This window comes from Larus michahellis, chromosome 13 (assembly GCF_964199755.1).
Source record: "Larus michahellis chromosome 13, bLarMic1.1, whole genome shotgun sequence".
Taxonomy (NCBI): domain Eukaryota; kingdom Metazoa; phylum Chordata; class Aves; order Charadriiformes; family Laridae; genus Larus; species Larus michahellis.
In genome coordinates, this window is record NC_133908.1 from 9,095,050 (window position 1) to 9,112,864 (window position 17,815).

The 17,815-nt window shown below is 39.6% G+C and overlaps 1 protein-coding gene across 1 annotated transcript in view; it reads left to right on the forward strand.

Moving 5' to 3' along the window:
- The first annotated feature begins 902 nt into the window (after positions 1-902).
- The window catches only part of LOC141750572 (uncharacterized), a 104,732-nt gene continuing 87,819 nt past the window's right edge, over positions 903-17,815 (forward strand). Inside the window, exons 1-5 of the mRNA XM_074605925.1 lie at positions 903-1,041; positions 8,260-8,379; positions 12,698-12,808; positions 16,723-16,947; positions 17,670-17,804. Of these exons, the coding sequence (XP_074462026.1) occupies positions 1,033-1,041; positions 8,260-8,379; positions 12,698-12,808; positions 16,723-16,947; positions 17,670-17,804 (600 nt within the window). The 5' untranslated portion in view covers positions 903-1,032. The remainder of the gene's footprint in view (positions 1,042-8,259; positions 8,380-12,697; positions 12,809-16,722; positions 16,948-17,669; positions 17,805-17,815) is intronic.

Genomic DNA, 17,815 nt, shown 5'->3' on the forward strand with positions numbered 1-17,815 from the left:
ATAGCAACGCACCCAGGAGTTAGGAATTGGCCAGTTTATGACTAACTGTGAGATAATTGAGCCATTATGTTTAGTTCAGTATGTATTTGTGGTATTGGGAAAATCAGATAGCAGTGGGAATGCTGAACTTAGCAATTAATAAGGCAAACTTGCCCATAAAGGCAAACCAAGAAAGTAAACTCTTCGTGTAGGGAAAATGTTAAATGTTAATGTTACATTCTTACAAAGATCTGTACAACCAAAATCCCTAAGATTATTTGTAAGTGCGGGTGTGTCTGCTGCTTCTCACAGTGGTGCCGTACCACCTGTGGAGAAAGCACCAAGTCAGAACATAAATGAATTCAATACAATGAATTGAAGCTGTTTCAAAAATTAATCCATCTTTATTCTGCTTCTTTTTGCTCTGTAGTGTAAAACACAGAGCAGACATTTCTAGGCAATGCAGGATTTGTTTAGCATAGCACTATGTGAATTTCGCTGAATACAAGCCTGATAAATAAAATAGAAGACAAAGGGAAATGAGGGAACTGCTGCCTATGAGGAAGGATGTTTATCTGTATACAAATGATATTACTAAAAAACAAACACCAACACCCTTTCAGTTAGTTGTGCTTAACGTGGTTTTGAGAGAATGGTTTGGATGTGGGGTTTTTTTTGTTGGGGAGGGTGGTGGATGGGGGTTTAAAGACTTACGTTACCTAATGTTAAATTTGACTTGATGTGTTCATGTGGCTTGTATGCAACTTCTGAAAATAACCATGGCATTCGTCCTTGCACGCAGCGGGGCAGGCCTTGCACCTGTGGGTCAGCTCAGCCTTCCCCGTCATGTACAGTAATTGGCTCCTCGTTACGTAGCACTGTTTGCAGCCGCTTTTAGCCCCCTCTGTCAAACATGCAAAGTCGTTCTGCCAGTAGTAAAGCACTTACAAATGAGTGTTTTGGAATAAAAAAAGAGCATTCTCTAAGCACTTGTAACTAGGTTCTGAAGAATAAAAGTACTTCTGGAATAAAGGTTTTTATGAAGGAAAATATATGGAAATGGTAAGTAATTACAAAATAATTGTGGTTATGTGTTGTAAAGAACAGATTGCTTTTATTGGCTGCATTTGAATCCATTTTAGTGCAAGGAGGGGGAAAGAAGGATTTTGATGTTCAAGAGTAAATAGTTCTTAGAAAATGGCTAAGCTATGATAGAAATAGCTAATTATAGCAGACTGGGTTGGGAAGAAAACAAGGATTATCTTGCATACAAAATTACATTTCCTATATCCATATTTCAGAAAGAACATGAGACTGTTGGGTGAGGCCATGCTCGTTACTGTCAATTGAAAGTAAACTGAGCTGGACAGCATGAAAGTAACATGGAGCGCAGCTCGGTTTCGAGAATAGGTGAGAATGAATAGGGACTCAGCAGAGGTGCCATTTACGCAACAGCTCACCTTATGGTCCTTTTATGTATTCTTACAGAAAATGGAGAGGCAACTGCAATACATATTTGACAAAGTTATTTGCATTTTTGCATAGAATGGTTAACTTTCTGTAGTTACAAGGTTTTTACTTCTTCGAGTCTGCTATTACATAATTTTCATCAATGTTTTTAACATTGAGCAAGTCTGCTAATTTCTGAAATGAGATGTGGAGGCTGGTAGATGAGAAGGCATGCAAGAATTAACGTGTATAATAATATTGGCAGCTTGTTGTAAAGAAATCTTTGGCTTCTTTCTTAAGCTTTCTGCTTTCCTGAATTGTGACAATAGCCTATAGTGAACATCTATATATCGTAGAATTGGAGAATTACTGGGGTTGGAAGCAATCTCTGCAGGTCATCTCCTGCAGCCTCCCGCTCAAAGCAGCATCATCAGTGAGAACAGACCAGATTCTCATACTCTCAAACACCTTTGGTTTTCATTAGCTGATTCTTTTAAACATAAGCATGGATTTATTTTTTTTAAAACCCAAACTTTCTCTATCATGACTGTTCGTATAGTAGAACAGTATCTCTTGATATTCTGTGGATTAATGGAATTGTTTTTCTATAGGGAGTCCATCAAACAAAATAACATTTTGCTAGTTGAAAAATTCATAGGAAGAGAATCTGGCCTTGAGAAGAATTTTTTCCTTGTCCTGCTTGTGGAACAAATTTCTGTTAATTGAAGGATATAAATGGTTATTTTGAAGGGCATACTCTAGACTCAATATAAGCTTTAGACAAAGGGCTGGGGCGGGGGGGGACTGGCTATGATATTTCTCAACAAACATAACCAGATTGTGTTTTCTTCGTTATGAGTAGTTCTGTACTACCTAAAACACGTGTCTGTCCAGTTGGATATTGCTCAGTAGAAGAGGAATTACAACTATGTGAAAGCCTGGTCAAGGGTTCCCTTGGCTCGCATTTGTAGGTCACTGTAGCATCAAACGCTCATCAGAGCTCTTGCAGAGCTGTTCTGCTTGCGGGTGAAACTGGAAGATTGAGTCCTAGTTTGTCCAAGTCACTGATGTGCTCCTTGTTGGAGCTCGGGCAGGGCCGTGTGGCAGAGCACACTGTTGGTACCTGGCTGCCTCTTTCAGCCTACAGGACTGTTTTTGCCTTTGGGATGTGTGTGAAAGAGTGTTAAAAGAAATGCTCCTACGAGACTTCTAAAAGTTCATGCTATGTGTTTACCGTTACTGTAAAAAAAAATTGAAATGGGATTTATGTTTTGCCAGGCTTCTAGATGAAAACTTCATAAACTTTTTATTTGAAAGAGGCATCTGTATTTTGAGATTATTTTAGCCAGAGGAAGAAAATTACCTGTAAGATTTTATAAGATGAGTAACTCTGCTACAGCTGTGATTTATTTTTTTTCAGAGCTATCTGGCAGTGTTGGATTGCCCAGTTCTTATCTAGAGCACGGTTAAGTAGTGGGTGTCCAAATTGATGAAGACAGCTTTAAAATCTCAAGTTTCAAAGTGCTTTAGAGAAATCCACAACACTATTGTGGCAAACATTGTTTGTACTTTATAGATGTGGGAAATGATTCAGGGAAGAAAGTTGAACTGAAAGAACTAGTATTGACACCTCCATTTTCTGTACGTTTTGTTTTTCAATGTGAAAACTTTGGTCCATGTATAACCCTTTGCAGTCATGACTTCATCCACTGCTATAAATGAGGCCTAAAATTGGTTCCTCATTAAAAGTGTCAAAGGATTCCTGCAGACGAAGAGAAACTGCCATTGCAACTGTGCGCTCTGGCATTGGAAGTAGCCTGGGAGTAAGAGATGCCCTGTCCTCCCTGCGGGAGGGAGCCTTTTCTCTCAGTCGTTATAATCTCACATCAATGGAGCATGCAAAACCCCCGCACTGTTACTCCCACTCATTCAGTGGTCTGGAAGAATGCTATTTCACTTCATAGTTCATCTTCTAAACAATTTTATGCAATTGGTTTAATCTTCTTAATCAGCCTTTCTCTCTGCAGAGCTTTTCACAAGGGTTTTCCAGTAGCACACTTCACGCGCACCTCCAGGAATTTGGCCACAACGTAGATGCTGTGCGTTGGCCAGAACATCGACTGACTCTTGGCAGGTTGACTTGTGTTCTGTCACTGGTCCAAAACAGCAGGCTCCTGGTCGTGAAAGGTGCTGTCTTTTAAAAGTATGACTAAACCCTGTTTTGTTTTTAATTTATTGTTAGGTTTTCTATTGGGCAAGTGGAAAGCAAATCCTTTGAATGCTGACGATGGAGTAGACAAAACCATTTCATTTGGAGCTCCCTCACAACCTGGTATATTTAATGCTGTAAATTTCAGCTGGATAGAAATGCTCTCAGAAAACACAATTAACTCCAGTTTTATTCTTTCAGGCCATTCCCTGGGGTTTCCTATTTAAGCACAGCTAGCAATCTGGACCCAAGTCTAGGGAAAAGACCTGATACCTGGTATCTGTGTAGTGTGAGCAATTCAGCTACGCTGCCTCTGCAAAATCAACCCGAAGCTCGTAAAAACCATTCCCAGAAGCTGCCGCAGCAGAAGCAGGTCTCTTGCCTCGTTGGCCAGACTTACCTGAGAGGCCAGGCTTTGTGGTTGCTGCTGATCTCCTTTTTCAAAATGTCAGTAATTGCCTTTGTGACAATTTATTCTCTTTTCTCAGTTTAAAATTTTGCTGATTTGTCTACTGTGCCCCTTCTACCTAAAGGACTGGATGATTGCTAACATGCTCTGCAGACTTACTGTTTTCCTCTTGCTACTTAATGTCTTTAATGGACTTTTGGCAAAGGCCTTTTAAAATATCCTGACTTGTTAGTATCAGCCTTCTGCAATGCTACAGAGTGACTTGGGACCTGACCAGGAAAATATCTGCCACTTTGTCATGCCATTGCTTTAATTACTGGCGGTGCAGTCAGAATGCTGTGGAAAAAAAACCCAAAACGCTTCCAAATGCAGACTTACTTATCTACTGAGCCATCGAACCGCAGGTCTTAGATTTTTCTGCCCATTCCTTCTCTTGGTCTCTGCTTTCCTTTTGTTTAGGCTGTTGCTTTTAGAGGCATAGTCTCTTCTATTATTGAATCCACCTCATGGCGTTTGTAGTGAAGAAAAATGGCAATAGGTATGTTTAGCTCAGGACAGTCATCCATGATATAGACTAATCTGGTTCTATCCACGCTGCTGTCAGCTATTTTAAATGGATAAATATAGCTGCTAGCAAATGAATCTAACTGCACCAGAAAGCAATCTGAAGAAAAAAACCACATGCGTTATTAAAAATAATAATAAACAAACCCCAACCACTCTTAACCTTCTGAACAATTGCAAAAAACGTTTCAAAACATCCTGGGTTTAAATCAGTTCATACAAGTACACGTTCCATTTCCAGCTCACATACTTGCTCTGCTTTTGATTTTCCCTTTTGGCAATTTATTCAGTGTAGAGTTAGTGGATGGAATCTCAGAGGAGAATAAAAGCCAGTGTTTTGAGAACTAATGAAGTAATTATCTAAAGCATTATTTACAATGATTATTTAGAAGATAATGAGACCCTTTAATTATGTTTGTTCTGCATAGCTAGCCTTTCAATAATTCAGGGTATTGCCGTACAATTTCCTCTATACTCACTTTGCACATTTTTGTTTAGAAAAATGTCGCAGCTGCTTGTAATGCACAAACATGGGCCCTCATTCTGGGTATCATCTGTCCCATGAGAATCACCTGCTCACTGCGGTTGGAGTAGGAGGCTTATAGGTTCAGGCTTGTTCAATGTGATGTCGAACAAAATAAATTATAGGTGAAATAAAGCTGAGCCTATTAAAGGCTGTTATGGCTTTATAGGAGTACTACTATTGCATTAACATATATGCATTAGTCTAGCAATGTTTCTGTTAGCATTTCTGTTAGCACTTATTGGAGATGAAATTTGACTTGCAGTTTATTTTCATTTTGGGAATCGACAGCTTTGTTTCTAACTAAGAGACATACTCACTTGTGTATAAGAAATTCAGAGCATCATTAGCATTTTAGTAGCTAATAAAAATTTCACCAGTATTTTCATACGCATTTGTGAATTTGCTGCTAAAGTAGACAATTCTACTTACACACATCATTAGCAATGCCTAAATAGTATATAGTCCCTGAGGAGACGCATCTTTTGTCACAGGCTGGATCTTCATTTGGTACCCCAATGAAGCATTGCTTCACTGACAGCGGTGGCGCTACTCCAGGTTACAATGGCTGATGATGCAGTCCTTGATGATTTGAAACTGATAAGAAAAACCTTAATCTCAGAGAGGGTCCAAAGGCTTGCAGTTTCTATTGCAATATGGCTGGCCATTTATCTAGAATTGAATCAAATCAACTCCTATGGGAATCTTTCCACTGACTTCAAGAGATGCTACAAAGGGCAGCTGATCTCCTACCTACCTTCTGTTCCTTTGAGGCAAGTAGACAGATGAGGAGTAGATTTTAATTTCACTGAAGTATATTTAAAATATATAACACAGGACCATTCTAGAATGTGGTAGAAGTTAAAAGTTCAACAGGCTAAAAACAATGCATTTAAATTTTGGGGAAGACTGCAAGTAAATATGAATAGACAGCTAAGTGAGCTTCTGAAATACCTGTACACGTACAAATGAGCTGCTCCAGTCTAGTTTCTCTGCTGGACTATTTGTCTGCTGAAGGAGGGACTTCTACAGCCTCTCTCATTGAAATTCGCAGCAACACTCCTGTTAGCTTCAAAGGTTCGTGGCTCAGGCCTACGTGCGAAGTAGACTTAAACCTGTGGTTCACAAGATGAATTTGTGCATTAATCTATTGTGCCAGTAAGCACAATTCTAATTTAAATCTGCTAATTCTCCCCAAATGTTTTCCTTCTGCTAACCACAGAAAGCACATCTTTTGCCCTTCTGAAGTGTGTAATTCAAGTACAGACTGCAGATGAATGCCAGTAAGGGTATTCGCACCATCATTAAACAAGCAATACAAGCATTAGCGAAGTTGCATCTTCAGTCTGAATCTTTTAATTTGTATCCTGTAGACACCAGCTTTTCAGTCCCAGCTGGACAACCCAGAATACACGAGATATAGAAAGCTCTGTGTGGCGCTCAGTAGGAGCAGTCACGCTTTTGATTGCTTTCTCTCTTCAACTGAGGCAGGAAGCTTAGATTGAATTCCTCTCCACAAATGTTGCAAGAATAATTTCTCTTAATGTGGGTTTTAGCTGTTACTGAAATACAAGGATCGTAACTAGACATACATGGCTCAGTGGCTTGGTGTCTGACCTGTCATTTTAGATAAGGGAAGTGATTTTTCTTTTGGAACTGAATCATTGATTCTGTACTGAATGGCAGGAATGTATAGCCATTTTTTCCCCAGGAAAAAGTCCTTGTTTCTTTCTTCTTTTTCAAATCTCAATTTTCCCATGCACTTTCCATTTTATTTTTGTATATGCTTGCACAATAAAAGAACACTGATTCAAAACTCCATGAGTTTTGTATGTTTTGCATGTAGTTTGCAGATATACTTTCCTTTCAATCACTTTTTGATGGATTTTTAAACAGTCTTTTGCAAAATGCTCTTGAAACTAAGCAGTCTATGAATTCACTGCAGTGCAAGCTAGATACTTGCTCCTCAGCATATAAATGCATCCCAACTGATTGGGAGCTGCATATTGTACTCTTCACCCTTGAGCTCTTTCTTAATCAAGGAGAAACAAGATGCTCTGTCTGTAGATATTTCTCCTGAAATCTGTTCTTATCTTTTTCATCTCAAATCGGGGCACTGTGTCTGCAGTTCAGAACAAAACAGAAAGGCAAGTGGAAAGCACCAGCTACTTTTGAGGGCAAAACCTGCAGCCATCAGGCTACCCCATTCTGAAACTGTTTGAAATATCAAGTGCGTGTTTTCAGTAGAAATTTACCTTTAATTTTTAAATATGATTAAACCAAACCCCAGAATATGTTGCTAGGTGTTGATACACAGCATTTTGTTTCACCTGATATAAATCTTTTAGATTGCTGGCCTAAGAAAATGTTATTTACCTCTGTCCCAATTCTGGATGGGAGGAAAATTACTCCCTTTCTAAAACATGGCTGAAACTGTAAGATTCACTCTGTGCATGACTATGCCTTTAGCTGGCACGTGCTGCCTTGTTGTATGGCTATTAGCTGTTTATAAACAGCAAAGTAAGAACAATCTATTACTACTGGGTATAAAACACTTCACTGTTCCCATTGGGTGGAGAATCTCCGAGTGCTGACAGGAAGCCCCTTGCTCTCCAGAAGGAAAGGCTCAGTGCTGCTGCTTTTAAGGAGTTTGACCTGTTGCCTCACAATACCTACCAAGTGTCTGGGAGGCTGTCTTACTGAAAGTACTAGCTTCTAAGGTTCAAAAGCACTTTGGCTGCTCATCTGCAATAAAACTCCTTAGAGGAAAAGGGAAACTTTGAGCCATACTTATTTCTCCTGTGACTATCTTGGTTGTCATTAGAAAAGTCTTGGGAGGAGAAAGGGAAAGGCAGTTTACTTTACAGGTGTGTCGGAATACCTGCCCAGTGTCTCCAAAGCTTGAATTGAAGATGCAAGACAGGCCATGAATGTTTTGGAAAGGAAGAAGACAAAAGCATATAGAAAGGAAAGAAGAAACATCCAAGAAATATGTTCGTTACCTTGAAGTTGTAACTAGCAAAATGGTGCTGGCTGACTTGTAATGAAGTCAGAAGTCCTGTAAGCCAATTTAGGCTTCTCTCTAGGCAGCTGAAATGCTCTCAGCCGCTTTTCCTTCTATTACAGAAGGCTGCTATCGGTCGCATTCGAGATCATGGCTGTTCTGTACTGGATTCCCCCAAGGCAAATCAGTCATTTTCAAAAGTGGATAAGCCCTTGACTAAAGAACAAGAGGAAGACAAAGTGGTGAGTAACCATTTTCAATCCAAGACATGTCAGAATCTGTCTGAAAACTTGCCTGGGTTTTTTTGGGGGGGTGTGGGGTTATAAGCAAGTGTTTAAAATAAGCATTTTTTTTGAAAAATGTTAACATATAGAGGAACTATGTAAAGCCTTGTTAATAAAAAGCTTTATATTGTAGGATATGCCTCTAGTATGCAAAATAATTAATTAAAGAACAAAAATGCTACTATTTGTTAGACAGCTTAGAAAGTAGACATGTTTTTCTTAAGCAGAAAGTGGGTAGATTATGAGCATAACCAGAATGCAGCTCCTTTGTGAGCTCTGAGGTCATAACATTTACACACCTCCTCTGGCTACAAAGATGGGGTATTTTGGTTATGCTGTGGCTGTAATCACGATGCCAATTCTGCCAAAAAAGAGCTGCTCTAGAGCGAAGTGAGTTGCAGATCGAGTTTTTGAAAACTAAGCTCGTAGCCCCAGAAGGCCGTGGCTGTTCTTTCAATCTGTCCCTATTTCTTGCACTTCTGTTGAGGAAATATTTTTTATCCCCACAACAAATAACTCACAAAGAATTGTAGTTTAGTATGTATAAACTAGTCATCTAGTCTAAACCCAGCCTAAACTACGTCTAAGCCCAGCAGTCTCCTGGATTTGCCATGAGGATCATAATAATGGTTTATATGAAAGGATCTCCTAGTCTGTCTTCAACTGTATTACCCACATGTGATATCACCATTCGTGGTGAACTGATGTTTCTTTTCCTCCATGCATACATTTTTAGGCATTCATTGTTAAAATAATTGTAGCTTCTTTTCATGTTTGCCACAAAAAAAAAGTCTCCGCTTCCTAAGCTGCCTACCAAGAGGTACATTTATTTTTAAAGAAAGCAATTTGCTTGTGTAAAAGAGTACGTTTAGTCTACTCCTACAATATAAAGCTATTTCTCACAACGGATTTACACAGTTCCTCAACAGTTACTGATGGCAACATTTTTTAAAAAGTTCAACTAAAATTAGGTTCAGAACCAGTATAGGAACTATCGCAAGTTTCTACAAAAGGCTTTCAAAACGCTCAGCAGAATATTGTGTGATTGGCATTTCTGAAATGAAGTTGGATAGTTGACAGCCTACATATGAATTTAGGAAGCTATTTTTAGGTTACAGTAATCTTGCCCTGTGCCTGAAGACTTGATCCACCCTGGAGAGTCACCCACTCTGTCTGCCAGGACAAGCTGGGAGAAAAGCTCTGATGTTCTGCTCAGACCCAAATTGTGACAGCTGGGCACACTTGTGCTCACTTGACTTTGAAGCTATTTATAAGGCTTTTGTCAGAGTTCCCATTTATACAGTTTCCCTTAGTGTATTTTTGGGTCTGATTTTCCTTCCAATACGAGGCAAATACAACCATGGAACAAATCAGTTTTAGAAAGAAAACAGATAAAATCACAGGATGATAAAATTCAGCAAGTGTTGAAATGTATTTTTAATTACAGCTGATATATATATTTTTTTTAATCCCTAGAAGAACAAAAATTACTGTAAACTTCAAGTGCATTTGAAGAAAATAAAGGCAAAGTCTCTGTTTCCCTGTAATCCAACTGGATTCACATATCAACATACAAGAGTTGGTTTTAGATGATATATTTGCTCTCTACATTTTCTGTCATCTGAGTTGGTTCGTTGCTAAGCTATAGGCAGGCATGTGCCACACAGAATGACTCATAGACTTGTAGGCCAGGATGCTTTTCTTGGTTTTCCATTGAGCCTTCTTTTTATCCTACACAGATATAAATAAGTGCCCTCATTGACTTCCCTATCATTTAGTACTAGGAAAGTAAATCTGAAATTATTTTAATTGCATTAAAATATGTTTTCTGTGATTAAGGGAGAACTGTTTCATTACCATCTGTTATAACCTTACAAGTTCTGTTCTTATATACTGATAGACGTAGGGCCACAACAGAATAGACTAACATATGGAAGAAAAATAAAAACTGAATTGCTGTAAAATAGTGGCTATTTAAAGAAAAAAATGAATATGTATGTAACGTTCTTGTTAAAATGAATGATTCTATTGCCATTTGAGAGAGAGCTGACAGCTTTAGGAGGAAGCAGTGAGGTTTCACAGACTTCATTGGTTTGGAAATGAGAGCTCAGAAGGGAGAATGGTTTTCCCATTTTTTACTCTTGGGAGGTGAGATAGGCTATAGGAACAGAAAAGGGAAAAGGAGGTGTGCGCAAGGCCGGGAAATAGAAGGTCTCTTGGAGCAAATCTTCACTTGTGTTTTTCCTAGGGCTGGTCGTCTGGCATCAGTGCCAGCCACTGCTGCTGTGAAGATTGTTCCCGTTAGCATTAGCAGTATCTCCCTTCTGCCCTCACCATCATCAGTCGCAATGAGCTGTGCCGACTTTATCTCCACCTGGGGCCAGCTCAGGTTCCAGCCAAGAGCTCATTCAGTTTTATTTCTATTTTAATCTGGTTTTGTTATCCAGGTACAGTGGTGAACTAAAGAAAATGTATTCATACTTTCCTGCTGTACCAACTGGGTTTCTATAGAGGATCTTATTCAGGGTCCAGGAATGACAGGTTTTTTTTAAAATGCCTAATTCACATGAAAACACTTTGGATGAACATTTAACGTGTACTAAGTTTCTTTGCATATAGCCTCCTGTGCTCTTCCCTCTCAAGTATGTTTGCATTTGTTGTGTATATTTGCTACCCTCCCAGTTTCAGTGTCTTCTTAGACATGGTGGGTTCCCACCAGTGGAACATCAAATGAAAACAGGAAAAAATCAGAGAATATGGGGGAGGGGACATTGTTTTAATTTTTCAGAAAAGACTTGTAGATTCCTCGCAAGAATCCTGGCCTATAGCAGAAATCACCAAAGCTAAATCTCTGACAGATGGCTGATGTTTGTAGTATGAGCAGTTCTAATGACCACCTTTGGTTCACAAACAGTGACTGCAGAACAGCTACGTAAAAGGTTCCTTTTCAATTCCAAGCAGCTATATGCTTTATTAGAACCAATTCACTTTTGCTTTATCTCTGGTTTGTTTTGTTGCTTTTTCTTCCTATCATCTTCTGCTGGTGGGTAATTAGATAATTTTGAAGGACGGTTGCAGGAAAGAATACATTCTAAACTTCCTTTTCCGAAAACAGCTTCTTGCTTGGTATTGCCAGGTTCAAATTTTCTCGAATGCGAAATCCACACCCCAAATGGTACAAAATGCCAAGTCATGCCAGCCAAATAGAGACAGCCTGACTCACCATCAGCAGAGAAAGGATGAAAATAAGGGTAGTGGTGTTTGGGAAAACAGAGATCTCAGTCACTTCGTTTACTCTCTGGGAGCGGTCTTGGTTATCCAAGATTAAATGTTATGTAAAGTAAAAAAAACAGTTGCTTTGCTGGTGCTTATAGACAGCACACAGAATGAGGGACAAGAGGAAACTCCATTATGAAATTTCCTTTGAACATCAGAGAAGAGAGGAAAAGAGGGCTCAACCTTCTTAAAAGACAGAGTAACAAACTACCTTGAACTGAGCAGTATGGTAGGAGGCCAATTCCCTCGCTGCTGTATGTTGTTTATTTAGGTTTGTAAGTTCTGTGAGACAAGACTGTCTTACATTGAATGTAGCATACTGTAAAACTGGCATGTGATTTCAGCAATACCTTGAAATTTTAAAAAAAAGGAATCGATGCTAAAATGTCTAGCATACTTAAAAGAATATTGCATATTTGTTCTGTACCCTGTCATTCTGTATTGGGTAACAGCGGAAGGAACAAAGGTCCCCCTTTGTGTGCTGCTTTGTCCCACTTAATTCAGGGATGTAGCAGAAAGTGCTCTGTTCTGACTGAGTGATCTGATGAAGCAGGGCCATTTACCATTTAAGTACATGCTACTTATATCCCTGCTGTTTTACCCATCTTTCATATAAACCCCATATGAGATTCTTCCTGAGATTGATGAAGAGACAAAACGCCATGCAATGAACAAATCACTCCTAATAATTTTACTGATTTGGATTGCAGTGGTATCTAGTCTCCCATTCTGCAGCATTAGCACAGTCCACACCACGCCAAGCACTGCCCAGACACAGGACTAGTAACTGGGCTCTGCCCTGGAGGTGTTATGTCCTCTGCTGCTGACCGAACGTCACATCTAACTTGTTCCATTAGCCCTGTTGAGCTTCAAGTCTATACTTTGAAACTTGTGCTTTACCATGCAAGAACAAATTGATTTAAGACCAACAGAATCACTGAAACATTTTAGATGTGTTGTAATATATCTTAATGAGCTATTGATGAATTTTGATCCACAGTCCAAAAAGGGCAACAGGAAAGCCAAACAACCATCTGAAAAGCCTCCACACCGCAGAGCTGAGGGCAGAAGCAAACAGAGAGGTAGCTCAATAACTGTGAAGAAGAGCAAGGTGAGTATTACGTGCTCTAAAATCTCTCAGTGGTTTTACTGCCAATTGCTGAAGCAGCTGTCACGGCATTGACACGAATCAGAAGTGCCTACATGTGGGGTGAAACCACCGTCTGTGCCCTCCCTGGCACCTGATACACTCAGATTTATCTCACATTTTGCTTCCGTGATGTGTAAGTACTTTATTCTTTGCAGTTTTAGGAGTTATGCTATGAATGTTAACCAGTTACAGGACTAAACCACTATGATTTTTTTTTCCTTTTTTGTACTCTTCTAATTGCAGTTATTCACTGCTTTTGTGGTAAGATACCCAATTTAAAATATTGGTCAATTCGAAGTAATCCCCCAATAAAAAAATTACATGCTGAAGTTAAATTCCTTTTGTCACGATTACAGCATATTAGTTTGCACACGAGGCTTGTGAAAAAGTGGGATCAACCCCTTTCCAGATAGGAAATCTGAGATGGGCATAAAAGGAAGTGGTCAGGACAGCCTGAGGATGCTGAGACAGAGCACCCCGCGTATCATCCACAGAGAAACTGCTTTTCCAACGGCACTGGGGTGCATTAGAGATTGGGAACTTTATCTGATGTTTACTCTGATTCATCTTTTCTGTTCCCTAATGGATTCGCTCTCCAGAGCTTTCAGTGTTTCTTCCTTCCGTAGGTAAAAACACGATAAAAAATGCTTTAAAAAAAAATATCAATAAACACTTAAGTGTTTGGCAACTCTCAGAGTTTTTACTGTATCATTTACTCAACAGTTTAATGTTTAATAGAAGAAACTTGCCTGTTATATATTCATGTGTGGATTTAGAAGATATAGCACACCACAGTTCGATTCCATTTTCTACCCCTTTTCATTCATGACAAAATTGTTTTAGAGCATGGAAATTGCATTTGCTGGAGAGTAACACCTATTTTACTTGTTTGAGGTCAGTGTCAGGATCTATTTGTGAGAATCTGCCAGTATTCCAGTTTGGGGCAGTAACGTTTTCATCATTCAAAATTTGGAGCCTTTTTGGAACAGGCTGCCCAGGGAAGTGGTGGAGTCGCCATCCCTGGAGGTATTTAAAAGATGTGGACGTGGTTTAGTGGTAACTTAGCAGTGCTAGGTTAATGGTTGGACTTGATGATCTTAAAGGTCTTTTCCAACCTAAACAATTCTATGATTCTATAAAAACGAAAAGTCAGTTTCAGTCGACCCTGTTTACACAGCTGTATCTCGTTTATGTTATGTCCTGTCCCCCTCACCCTGACAGACCCCTTGCTGTGCTGGGGACATACTCTGATACAGGAGATGAAGAATGCTGACCACTTCAGCAGAGGTTGTCCTCTAACGATTAGTTTGTTGGACTATATTTTATATGCACGTACCGGATGCCTGGGCGCTGGCAGAGGCTGTGGAGGTCGACGCTGTGAGGGGAGGCCGGGGCTGCCCCGCCCGGGCACAGCGGGTTCCAGCTGGTTCCAGCGCAGGGCCTGGCCCAGCCCCGCAGCCAGGCTGGTGGGGCCTTGAGGAAAACGCAGCTAAGGAAGGGCAAAACCGGCACGGAATGAGGAAAAAAGTGTGAAAAAACGCCCTGCGAGCACCCAGGCCAGAGCAGGGGGAGCGGGAGGAGGTGCTGTGGGCGCTGGGGCAGAGTCCCCTGCAGCCATGATGGAGAGACACGGGGGAACAGACATCCATGCTGCAGCCCATGCCAGAGCGGATTCCTCCTGAAAGGGAAGGTGGAGCAGTTGGGAATGAAGGTGCAAAGTTGAGTCTGGGAAAGGTAAGGGGAGAAGGTGGTGTTTTAATTCTTGTCTTTGTTTCTCACTACCCAAACCTATTTTAATTGGCAATAAACTAAATTAATTTTCCTCAAGTTGAGTCTGGTTTGCCTGTGATGGTAAATGGTAAGTGATTTTGCTGTCTTACCTCAACCCATGAGCTTTCTCATCTTATTTTCTCCCCCAAACCTGTTGAGGAGAGAAGGAGAAAGGGTGGGCATCTGGCAGCCAGACAAGGTAAACACATCACCCTGCAGTGGAAAGAATTAATATAAATATTTGAACAACCCAACTTAAAAGATATAATTTGACTGTTGTAGCAGTATTTCAGGGTGCTGTTAAAATATTGGTATTTGCTGATACAACTCGCCTGGGACAGCTGCTGTAAATGTTAGTCTTCCGTTTCCTGAAGTATAAGAGTTGTTGGGAGAGACATACCCATGATCAAATTTTGATCCTGCTGAACTAATCCAAAGTTCATGGAATTTTGTTCAGTATGCTACAAATCTAGATAATATTAAAAATTAATATTCATTTTTTGCTTGAGTATTCACCAAGTTTGGGTATGTTTGTATTAGTGATGTGTGTCTGACAAAGTTATGTTTACAAGGTTCACATTAAGTGAATCAAGATCCATACTTCACACCTCTCTCTCTTATTTTTCACACTTCCAATAGAAAACAAAAAAAAAAAAGACCAGGAAAGACAGATGGTACAATAATGTTAGTAGATACAGCTGTTCATTGGTAATACTGGCTCAGTCAGATCTAATCTTAGAGGTTTCTAATGGTTATTACTTCAAAATTAAGAGAATCCTGTTTGTGTTGGTTTTTTTAATTATTTGAATAGTAGTGTTTGCCATTTTACATGTAAAATATGGCTTGTAATGTTTGCTGTAGTTTAATGACTCTGGTTACTCAGGCTCCTGAACCTCTACCACACCACCGTGCAGTGATGCCCCAGCCATGCCCTTGGGGGGTGTCTCCCAGTCCCCTTGAGGGAGTGGGCAGGGCTGGGTTTTTGGGTGAGCTTCACTGAGCTTCACCACCAAGGAGGAGCCATGTTGTGGGCTAGCTTAGCAAACACTGAGAGAAAGGGAGCTCCTCACTGCGAAGCTGTAGTTCACATCAGCTGAAAGTTTAATTTTGTTTTTTCACCTGGAATCAGTGTCTGGGCCTTTATAAAAATGTGGGTTTGAGAAATATGACATAGAATGTGTGTGTTTCTCTAGCCCAAACAGAGGGGGTGGGGTGGGAAAGAGTGGGGGAGAGAAAACCAGGCAAAACTTGCATAAGGAAAATAAGAAAACATACTTTATAGACTTTGGGGATTGCACATCACAGAATAATGAAGTGAGAATTTAGTTGTCCTCTCTAAAAGTAGTTTGTTCTAAAAGAACAAAATTTAAGAAAAGTGGTAACCAAAAGAATGTTTAACTCTGCTATAAGTAAAACCCTGCACAATCTTAAATTGTAATATCAGATTTCAACCACATTAATATTCTCAACTGAATATAACACAAACTGGGACAATTTGTTATTTCTGTATTAAAGCTACACCAAGCTGGTCTTACAAGTAGACTGTGTTGAAAAATTGGTAACTTGTTCAAATGATGTACTGGTTGTAAGTGGCAATACCAGGCTAGAAGTGGTATTCTTGCAAGCATGTCATAAGAAGTTAGCTTTTGGAATACAGCACCTCAGATGTAACTGGAGCACAGCTTCCAAGTGAGGTGTTCAGCAGCAAGGATAACTTCTTAATTAGCTCTGTCATACAATGCTGAGTGAAGGACCAAAAGTAGTGCGTGAGCAGCAGCACTATGTTGCCATCAAGTGGTAAATATGTTGATATCTATATAGTCAGAGTGCTCATGGCTGGCGGGTATCCACTGAATGAAGAAAAAGAAATATATGAAAACAAACTGTCTCCTTTTCATTTATTTATGTTATCCCTATCTCTTTACTGGTGATTGATCAAATGAGATTGTCACTTGCTCACTTTGTGTTTGAATGAAAGATCTGAAGAAGAAAATTTTCAAATAATGCACTTATGGTATGACTTTTGAAAGAATTTGAATTATACTCTTTCCCTCAGACACAGCTTTACCAAAAATGACATGAAAAATGTGTTTTCTCTTTACTAGGCTGTCAACCCTTCAACTTCATTGACGCTGTCATCCAATAACACTGCTGTCATCACAAAAACAATTACCAGAACACTTCCTCTAAAGCAGAAAATGCACTTTGTCAATGTTAAGGCCCAGCACCTGCAAAATATCAACAAACAATCCAAAAGTATAAAAGATCTGGAGATCCAACTGCTGCAATCGGAGTGTGAAGAACTCAAAAATCAGCTAGGATGCCTGAGGGTAGGTAAAAATCCAGTTCTGTTCTTAATATCTAACTGTGCTGGTAACCAGTTACATTGAAAATAGTTTATTCATAGAGGTATTAAAAACAAGTAGAAAAAAATGTTTTTCTGCTCCGTTTTCATCCAAACAGATAGCTTATTGATATTAAATATTTTGTAAATTATTACATGTAGAAGAGAGCTTGGGTCTGAATTCACGATATTTCTGGTTAATCTTCAAGTTAAGACTTTCACTAAGGATATAAATTTATACTTTGGATTACCAAATGGCATTCCTGTACTTTTTAATTACTACACTAGCATCAAACTTTTCTCAGCATTGTCTTGTACTGATTTTGTGCCCTACCAGCAGCATCTCTAAGCCCTTTGTTACAGCAACATACCATGTAAGAGGAACTTCTTCCAGTTCTCAAAGGTTGGAACTGCCCATGTTAAATTCTACGTCAGCCTACCCTGGCTTGATTAATAGCCAGAGGAAGTTTATTAAGCATGAAGTATTAGGGTACTTGAAGTGTAGGATGTTGTGCTGCTAATGCTATGAAGAGGCATTTCGCTTTTTAGGTGACAGAGAATTATTAAATTGAGCACAAAAAGTCACATGCATAGATATAGATACAGTGCTATAGCAGATGTTCGGATAGAAATTCAACTATGAAAAATGCTACGTTACTATCACCATATATCTGAGAAAACAGAAATGGGAAATCTCCTTTCATGCAGGAAGGGCTGATGAGGCAGAAGCCAGGTGACACGGAGGAGTTACTGAAACAATCTCAGAAAGAGCTGTTGTGGCTTCAGAGACAGCTGTCCTTTATCTCCACAGGAGGCCCCGTGTGTGTTTTGGCAGCTAGCAAGGTGAGGTCCTT